At 40.5% G+C, this 9550-nt stretch overlaps 2 protein-coding genes across 3 annotated transcripts; one reads left to right on the forward strand and one right to left on the reverse strand.

The window, feature by feature from the left end:
* Window positions 1-33: 33 nt before the first annotated feature.
* Window positions 34-7079, reverse strand: supt3h (SPT3 homolog, SAGA and STAGA complex component). Of its 2 annotated transcripts, none has more exons than XM_037124035.1 (12): window positions 6986-7079; window positions 5648-5751; window positions 3108-3192; window positions 2282-2368; window positions 2079-2175; window positions 1849-1979; window positions 1679-1754; window positions 1122-1234; window positions 921-1025; window positions 699-827; window positions 491-580; window positions 34-153 (listed from the first exon to the last, which is right to left on the reverse strand). In XM_037124035.1, exons 2-12 carry the CDS (start codon window positions 5737-5739, stop codon window positions 112-114), a joined length of 1047 nt encoding a protein of 348 aa, XP_036979930.1. In that variant the 5' UTR covers window positions 5740-5751; window positions 6986-7079; the 3' UTR covers window positions 34-111. The 2 variants fall into 2 exon arrangements, with proteins under 2 accessions (XP_036979930.1, XP_036979931.1); XM_037124036.1 differs by lacking the exon at window positions 6986-7079 and adding an exon at window positions 6921-6973.
* Window positions 7080-7456: 377 nt separating this feature from the next.
* On the forward strand, window positions 7457-9436 carry LOC119034065 (runt-related transcription factor 3-like). The gene is made up of 6 exons (XM_037124767.1): window positions 7457-7469; window positions 7954-8147; window positions 8259-8418; window positions 8536-8640; window positions 8729-8794; window positions 8944-9436. Exons 1-6 carry the CDS (start codon window positions 7457-7459, stop codon window positions 9285-9287), a joined length of 882 nt encoding a protein of 293 aa, XP_036980662.1. The 3' UTR covers window positions 9288-9436.
* The last annotated feature ends 114 nt before the right edge of the window (window positions 9437-9550 follow it).

The following is a 9550-nucleotide window of genomic DNA, read 5'->3' on the forward strand; positions in this document are numbered from 1 at the left end:
ACGTTTGAGACATTCAGTCAAAAACACAGAAGGTTCTTGAAAAAATCTTTTATTATAACAATTAGAACAAAAAAACATTTGTGAAGGTTCTTGTAAGAATGTTTTGCATCTTCAGCAGGTGAGGAAGGCCATCCCGCTTCTCGAATAGGCGCTCTGAGAGAAAAGAGGTGGACAGATTTTAAAATATAAAATTTTGTACTGGCTGGTTTTAGAGGGATCTTACAGAAGCCAAAACAGGGAAAGAAAGTGACCTGAGCACTCCCACTGAAAATTAGCTTGCCTGAAAACAAAAATACGGTACATCTTAAAAGTGCCTCTTTCGTCGTAATTATGTTTTTACACGAAGGTTTGACTCAGATACATTCACAAGTAAAGTCTTGGTTGCTTTTTGGAGAGAGTTTCACTTTAAATACTACAAACCAACACTTGATGTAAAGAGTACAGACATGTAGTGTGTGAATGTCATGTTCAGAGTTGAGGTTGTACTTACTGTGTGTCTGTAGTTGTATCTTCTGATCGCCTCTCTGATGTGACAGGGCTGGATGGCTCCACTGGGAGGTTCGACTGTAGCCGGACAGCTCTGAAACAAATTACTGTGTGTTAAAACGAGGTCAGGTTTTCAGTGTCGCTTCTGTGGATGTTGGTTCAGTTAGTTAAATACAAATCACAGTGAGAATACAGGTAAGAAGGCCGCACACCTTTTTGCGCTTCCTCTGTCTCGCCCGGCCGTCCAGACTGCCGTTACCCTGCAGGAGGGGCTTTGATGAGTGGGAGGAGCCTGGTGTGGAAGGGGGAGTGGCTTCAGGTGAGTCAGGATCCTTCTTTACCTGGTGGGCAGAAAAATGGAGGAGAAGGGTTATTTATTTACCATAAACAACATGTGCATTTTAGTGATGAAGATGAAGTGTGTGTGTGTGTACCTCTGTGTGAGTGTTGTAGTGGATGTAGCTGGCAGAGATCACGTGACTGATGGGATTTGTCTTCGCTGCCATTTCCTGCTTCACCAACAGAGACAAATCCACAATCTGGAGAAGAATCACAGAGAGAAAGCAGTGACAGATTTAATAACAAGTTATTATCACAGAACACATAAAGTAGCAAGAGACATCGTAACTCGTTACCTGGGCAACAGTCTCGTAAGCCAGGTACGACAGGATCTCCATGGTGATGCTGTTTGGTTTCAGCTCTAAGGTGCTGCAGTCGAGCCAGTCCCGAAACTTTGAGGCTTTCTTAGCTGGAAAAACACACAAATGGACAGCAGACACACACACACAGACACAGTCTGAATGAACTCTGTAGTTTGGGAGATATTTTGAAAATCTACTGCTGATGGACAAAAACTGATCCGATAACAATTTTGATTATTATGTTTATTAGCACGTAAAAGGGACAAACACATGGCAGAAGTTTAATCTATGGGGTTTCAGTTTCTGCTGGAATCAGAGAATTTTGACTTTAGTTATTAAAAAAGGCTGATTGTCTTGCATCATTTATAAATTACGTATATTTATTAATTTGGGATTAACAGCAGGAAGAAGACTCATTCCTGGCTTCAGCTCAAGTCACACAGTCCAGTTGTGCAGGAAAACAACTATAGAAACTGCATTTCTGTGGTTTTCAGAACTTTCTAACACTTCAGTTTTTAAAGAATTTCTTAATTATTTAATCTAAATCTTACCAAAGCTGAGCTGTCGACTCTCACAGAACTCGGCGTACTGGGCCTGGTCCATAGCTCGAGTCTGACGCTCCAAACGCTGACGATGCACAGACACACAAAACACAAAGAATTCATTATAATCATCATCATCATATTCAATCTAGAATCATTGCATCATGACGACCTCTGACCTCCATCCGCTCTTGTTTAACAGGGTCTACTTCCTGCCGCTCGGCCAATGACAGAAGGTCGCCGGTCTGGTCCATCCACACCAGAAAATCCTGGGCCAATCGCTGCCTCCGCTGGGCAACGCCAGCAGCACCTGCATCACCCAGTGAGTTCATGTTAGTGTTATTTGGTTTCATGGAGATTTAATGAATGTTCTGACTTTGTCTTTTTTGTTTTATATATATATATATACCCATTTCTGGCTGCGTGTCATCGTCCTCCACAGTTTTGAGCAGTTTGGATTTATAATCTCTAAACTGGAGATATTTCAACAGCCTCGCCACTTTCCTCTGGTCAAGACACAATGGCATGGAAATCAATAAAAATCCTTCCTGACATCATGTTTCGTGTATCCAAAGTATGTTTGTGAGTTTGTTTTGTGTGTGTGTTGTTCACCTTGTCCCTCCTCATCAGAAACAAGATGTCCTCCGCTGAAATGACCCTCGAGCCGCGTAGAGCCGCGCCCTCGCAGGCCTGATGCAGCTGATGAATGAACCAATCAGCACACAGCATTAGTTCAACTTATATCCGGTCTGATCGAAGCTGTTTTGTGTTCTGTATTTACGACTTGAGAACTAGTGGAAGAGAATTGTTTTGCTAGTCAAGTTCCTTTATTTAAAAAAAAAAAAAAAAAAAACTTTCAGGAGATTTTTTTTTTCATGTGTGAAACCGAGTCAATAAAAAAATTGTCGAAAAAATTATTTCAGGGTTTTTTCCAAGTTTAAATAATAAAATAAAATGTTTCTCCCGAATTGGTCTTGTGCTGTTTCACACATGAAGAAATACAAAATGCTCTCCAATGATTCTTTTCAAACATTTTTTTCAAAATTTCAGGAGAAAAAATGTGTTAAAGGGAAATTTTTTTCATGTTTGTAATTTAAAAATAATCATCCGGGAGCATTTTGTTTTTAAATCATGTGTGAAACAGCAAAAGCAAAAAATCAGGAATAACATTTGTTTTTGTTTTTTTTCAAAATTTCAGGAGAAATAATTTGTTTAACTGAGTGAAAAAGGAGAATTTTTTAGTCCTCTTTAGAAAAGAGATGCACTTCAGCCCCTTGTGGTCAAAATGAGTATTACAAAAACACTTCCCCTCTGAAAGATGTTTTCTCATGACAAAACTGTATTTTCCACTAGGTTTCACTTATGAAAAAATGTAATTTAAATGTGTGATTTCCATTGTGTGTCATGAGTGAAAGCTGAGTGTCAGTATTTCTGTCACCATAGTGATGAGCTGCGTGTGCACGATGTCTTCCACCAGCGCTGCCGTCTCCAGCAGAGGCCGGCGAGCGTCTCCCAGAGCAAACCTGACGCACAAACACAAACATGAAGATGCAAAACATGAATCAAAGTCCTGCAGAGATTCAAGTACTGAACACTGAATACATCTGGACTACATCAGCTGCTAGTTCTCTAAACATTTACATGATGTGATTTTCCAACACAGTTTTGAGATCACTTGTCATCTTTTTTAATTACTACTTTCTGTTGCTGACTCAGCTGCTCGTTTTAGCATCTCACTTCTCTTTTTTTTTTGTTTACTCTCATCAAGCTGCTGTTGTCGACAAAACCTCAACAACAGGCAGTTTAAATATAACCGCTTTTATGAAGCTGACAGGCTTCAGCACTTCACAGAATTAACGGAGATAAACAGAGTGATACCGACAACCATGAAGAAAATTAGACTGATGACTTTCTGATGAAGACAGGAACAGGAAGTCAGTAATATTCAGAGTATAATAGAACATAATCAGTACTCAGATCAGCCCTATTCAGTGGCAGATTATAGTACATTACCACAGTTCTTAAGGTAAATCTACTAAATCCTTATTAATGGGTGCAGCCATGAACACCAACTATACAGGAAGTCATTTACAGGAAAGTATGATAACTTTAATAGTTGGTAATAGAGGACGTGTGGTCGCTTACATTCCTACAAACTATACAACAATATCCAAGTTATCACCAACCTTTAACCGTCACATGTGTAACTACCTGCTTGATACAAGTAATAATTACCCAAAAACATACTGTAATGCCAAATAACATGCTATAATTTACCATATATTTACCGGGTAAGAAATTAACTGTAAAAGGAAGAGTTACCAAAAAGTTTCTGATTTGAATCTCACTTACGATTATTTTAAACTGTTTTCTTTTTCAGCTGCTTGTGTTCAGACAACGTTTAATCCTGCCATTCATAAAATATGTCCCCTAAAAGTTTGACAACTTGAAGAAAAACATGTTTACTAACTTTGGTGTTACCCAGATAAAGTTAAATACATGAGTATAATATCTTTCCATCCAAAACAGGAGAGCACGTGCTTTCAAATTTAAATATAACAATTAATCGTCACTGTATCACGTCACGTCACTGTCCACATAAACAGGTCTTGCAAATATAAACGTATACACATATATCCCCTGGCATGACACACTGAGGTCGACAGGCCACACACAAACACACACACACACACACACACACACACTTTGACTTCATTTTGGTCAAACCTCAATTTGCATCCAGAGAAGCCACTTCCATGATGGCAGTCTGAGCTAAAGCCACATCCTGCAGCTCTTTCCATCTCTCATTTCTTCTCGTTCCCTCCGTCTCCCATCTATTCTTTCTCTGTCACACACAAACATCACTCAGCCCCCCTCGCTGACCACCGCCCCCGCCCTTATCCGCGCTGTGATTGGCTGTCTGCAGCTGTCCATCGAACAGGTAAGAGCGGCTCTGGTTTGGGGTTGTGGGCAGGTTGGCCTCAGGTTCGGAGGTTGGCGCCAGGCTCAGTGTTGGTTTTTAGGTTTTGGGGTTTAGTTGGTTTCAGCCTCTCTGACCACCAACACCATCTCTGCCTCTCTGTCTGCAGCCCACACACATCACAAGGTGAGTACCCCAAAACACACACTCACACTCACACACACTGATTCAGGCCACATCACAAACATGTTTTCTACTGAAAAACCCACAAAAAGGTTTAATTAGCAGCATGTAAATGATCATTGTGGGTCTTTTTGGTGGTTCAGATGAAAAGTAGCTAGATATTAGCCATAAGCAGAGCAAGTGCACTTAAAAAATCTATGCATAGATGTTTCCATCAAGATTTCTTTCCACAAAACAAAATTATTTGGTTTATAAAATGTCAGAGAGTTTAATGCCAAATATGGGACAAAAGAAAATCCTGCCTAAAAATGTCACAGACGACTCGTTCATTAATTGACAAATCAATTCCACTACAAAGACTGAAGCTTTTAATTGCAGCTGCACTTCATGTTGATCACCTTTTTGTGAGATTGTTTAACTGTCTGCTGCTGTTGTGTTTGTGTGATTGTTAAGGTGGATTTGTTGCCAAGCTGTATTTGTTTTATCAGTCGTAAATCTTTGTACTTGTAATGAAGGAATGTTCTCCGTTTGTTTTATTGATGTTTAGTTTGTCGTAAGTTTCCTACCGAAGTTTTTACTTTAGAAAATAAATTATCAGTTCAATTCTTTTAATAATACTTTGTATCATACATGAAATAACGTATCAAAATAAAGGGCTGAGGACATGTGTGTTGTAGTTTAGTTTTTTTTTTTTTTTCTAGTTGCAGTCTGCAGAACATGATCATTTGTGTCTCTGTCGTTCGTTTAACAGGTTTCTATGGCTTCAAACAGTCTGTTCAGCAGCAGCAGCCCGATGCTGTACTGGGGTGAGTCTCTTTCTGTGTGTGTGTGTGTGTGTGTGTGTGTGTGTGTGTGTGTGTGTGTGTGTGTCTTACATCATGCTCTGCAGCTCTGGGATGAAACTGGTCCTGGAAGCTGGACGGTCTTTGGAACTGGAGGCAGCAGAGCCAGCCATGGGACTGCTCATAACCACGACCACCTGCAGACACGAACGCAACAAAGAAATATACAAAAACAAAAACTGAAGACACGTTTTTACTCTCCGTTCAACCACATTATCCATTCTGTCTAAGAAGACATCATGTGTAGTTTCCAGGCTGCAAACTCTCACTTGATGATTCATTGTTTGTTTTGTTGTTGTTGGTTTGGCTGGTGGAGAAAGCAAATCCTCCAAAATACTCCCTTTTTATCTACTGGCTGGGGCTCATTTTCATCCCTGGTTGTCAAAATCAACATTTGACCTCTGAGGAAACTTTCCTTCCAGCAGCACAGCCAATAATAAACAGGCTGCGCAACTATTCCCACCAGTAAAACAGTCAGCAATGGTGCTGCAAAAGCCTTTAGTTCATAGGAACATATTTATATGTTTATCCAAGTCTCACATCTTCTACTGCTGTGACCTGATTTTAACTGAGGAAAACTAACATCCAACATTTTTTTATTTTTACGTTTCTCATGTTTCAAATCATCTTATATTTGTCAATGCTGTGAATCTGCTCTTTGCTGTCATCAAATTGTTTTAATGCAATGAGGACAATGTAGCTCCAAAGTGACTAATATTCATGTTTATTAGCTACACCAAGCTGAAACTAAAGCAGTCTCATACTAAATCCTGCCTTTAAGGTTATAAAGTTCAGTTTGTTTAACTGCATGTCATTATTTAGTCAAAACTGAACTTTTAATTTTAAAGCATGACCGCATTAGTTTTAGCTTGTTTCTACCTGATGAACTGATTTAATGTCTCGCAGTTCTGTCTTTAAAGGCTTTAAAGATGTGAAACACAAATAAAATCCTGTTCTTTCTCCCACACAGACACAAAGGTGAGTGTCAACAAGAGACAGTCACTGTTAAATGTAGTGTGTAATGAGCATTTTGGGATCATTTAACCAGAACAAAACTAACCCAGCTATGTAGTAAAGAAGAAAAGATGAGCCAGGAGCTTAAAATAACAACATAGCAGAACAGATTGGAGGCAAATGAAGTCAGAGGCGCAGAAACACATAAACACAGAGGGGACAGGTGGTGTGACCGCAGTAACTTCCTGTCCGCCAGTGAAATCTGAATGATAATACAGCGCAGTTCCCTCCTATTCAAACACTGCGGTGAAGAAAACACAATGAAGGAGAGAGTGAGGAGAAAAACACGGACATGAGGAGGAGCAGAGGAGCAGAGAGGCGGAGAGAAACTGCCCCGAAGTCAGTTCAAATCCTCACCGAAGTCGTCCAGAAAACGCTGCCGCCGCTGCGACTGTTGACACTTTTATGTTTGGTGCGATTATCGGCGCGGTTTGATGACGTACATAAAAGCAGGAAGCGCGGGAGCTTGGTTGTTGTAGTTTTATACACGTTCTACTTAAAAAAAAAAACGTCCTTTCACAAACATTTTCTTTAAAAACGTGGATTTATTATTCGGGAAATATCGTGTGGAAGAAGAATAGAGGCAGACTGGATTCTACTAATTAGTTATTTAACAGTTTAGCAGCTAAAAGTGGCGAAGAATGGGGTAAAAATGCTTTTGTCACCTGAACTTACCAGAATTCACCAATAACTGTTAACCTAAACAATTTATGATGTAGTATCATTGTAATTCTCAACCATCAAAACATGTGGTTAGACATCAGCTGTGTTATCATGTTTGGTTTAACAAAATACACGATTTCAGTTATGACAACTGAAATGGCCGCCATGTGTACCAAGTGTACCAAGTTTCATGCTTTTATGAAGAAGTTAACAACTTTTTCACGTATCCTCTGGACTATAGCTATGCCCAAATAATCCATAAGGCTGCTAGCTGAATTAACAATGCATAATTAATTTTTTATTTCAGTCTGATAGAAATGTTAAAAAACCTGTTTAAGTATGTTTTGTTTACCTCTAGTTATATAGACAGAATAGAAACACACCATCTAGGTCATATTTCTCATCATTTTACAATTCAGTCCGCTAAAACTTTTGATTTATAGTCAGAAAAACGGATTGTTTTGATGTGTAACATTGCTTAAACTTTTATATAAAATGCAGACTTAAAGATCCTTCCTTTCTCTGTCTCTCCTCCCACCTGTATGCTTTGTTTACTGCTGGATTAAAAATTAATTTGTGTTGTAGGTTTGTATACAGGCCATATATATGGCCAAGATCAAGTGAAAGACAACAATTTCTGTGTCTCTGTTGTTTCCTCTCAGATCCTGTGGTGAAGCGCCGACCTGCACCTTCACCCGCCAGCCACCAACTGGACGACCAGGAGGCCAGGTCTCTCCTCCACCAGCGCAGCACGGCGCCACCCAGAGGCCTGGTCCAGACGGACAGCCCCAACTTCCTCTGCAGCAGCCTGCCAAAGCACTGGAGGTGCAACAAAACCCTGCCGAGAGCCTTCACTGTGAGGAAATCACCCATCCATTGTGTAATAATGTCAAAGGTCATAAAATGTCGGTGGGACATCCCTTACTCCAGAGTGATACTCCTGCTCTTACCATCCTCCATCCTCCAGGTGGTTGCCCTGGGCAACGACGTGCCAGACGGTGTCGTTGTCACGGTGATGGCTGGCAACGAAGACAACAGCAGCGCTGAGCTACGCAACGCCACAGCAACCATGAAGCAAGGCTACGCCCACTTTAATGACCTCCGCTTCATAGGTCGCAGCGGCAGAGGTCAGTAGAGAGACAGCTGTAATTTAAATGTCTTTCTTAAACTTGGCCAACCTGTGTAACTATGGTTTGTTGTTACAATTCTTTAAATTACCAACCAACTTTGCTGTTTTTTTCCAGGTAAGAGTTTCACAATTTCCATCAACGTGCTGACGTCGCCGCCTCAGATCGCCACCTTACACAGAGCCATCAAGGTGACGGTGGATGGACAGCGGCTGCCGAGACGTTAGTACACACCAGAGACACGATGGTTTAATCCAAACTGTCAGAGAGAAATGACTTCTTTCTTCCTCTCTGTCTCTCTCTCTCTCAGGACAGAGGCAGAAGGAGGTGAAGTCAGGAGTGTTCAGGTCATCCAGCAGCAGCTCTGCATCATCAGGTATGTGAGGAGGGACGTTTAATCTTTTGTTTTAATTACCAAAGATAATGTAAACTTGATTTAAATAAGCTTATTTTAAAAAATGAACCAACATAAAAATGTTAAAAATGGAAACTAAAGTTGAAGAAAAATTGTTGATGTCTCTTCAGATTGTAGATCCTTCCCCTCCTCTCTCTGGACCACTGAGCCGTCCTTCCTGGGTCAGGTGACCTCTCTGACTTCTTCCTTCCCTTCAAATCCCAGAATGCACCTGCCTGCCCTCACCTACTCCACCCAGCCCTCCCCATACAGCTCCTACCTGTCCTCTCCTCCTCCTCCACCTCCGCTGAGCCACAGTGGTCCGTTCCAGCAGGGCAGCTACTACAACTACGGACCGAACCAACCGCTCCAAACCGCGGGGGAGGACCGCAACGTCATCACTGCACTGAGCAATTACATAGAAGGGGCGTGTCTCTCTCTCAGAGGGGAGGAGCCTGTCTGGAGGCCCTATTGATTATGGGATGTGATTAAAATTAGATTTTTTTTATGAGATTCAGACATTTTAAATATTTTTTCATCCTTTGACCCATGAGTAAAACATATCTTGTGTGTTTTTCACTTTTATTTTTTATTAACTGTAACTTCTGAGTGCGATTATACTGTTATGCAATGTTTTATTATTTTTACTATTATTTAATGATACTGTGTATACAATAAATCAATAATAATCAAATGCATCAGTCTTTGACTATTTATTTGATAAACAATAAACTGCTT

Source organism: Acanthopagrus latus, chromosome 15 (genome assembly GCF_904848185.1).
Source record: "Acanthopagrus latus isolate v.2019 chromosome 15, fAcaLat1.1, whole genome shotgun sequence".
Lineage (NCBI taxonomy): Eukaryota > Metazoa > Chordata > Actinopteri > Spariformes > Sparidae > Acanthopagrus > Acanthopagrus latus.

Coding starts and splice junctions, on each gene's coding strand:
- supt3h (XM_037124035.1), bottom strand. CDS start 5,739: ATGAGCAGTCCCATGGCTGGCTCTGCTGCCTCCAGTTCCAAAGACCGT. Junction 2,176..2,281: donor TTCTGATGAGGAGGGACAAG/GTGAACAACACA, acceptor TGTCTTGACCAG/AGGAAAGTGGCGAGGCTGTT. Junction 1,235..1,678: donor GAGTCGACAGCTCAGCTTTG/GTAAGATTTAGA, acceptor GTGTTTTTCCAG/CTAAGAAAGCCTCAAAGTTT.
- LOC119034065 (XM_037124767.1), top strand. Junction 8,148..8,258: donor CCCTGCCGAGAGCCTTCACT/GTGAGGAAATCA, acceptor TCCATCCTCCAG/GTGGTTGCCCTGGGCAACGA. Junction 8,419..8,535: donor CATAGGTCGCAGCGGCAGAG/GTCAGTAGAGAG, acceptor GTTTTTTTCCAG/GTAAGAGTTTCACAATTTCC.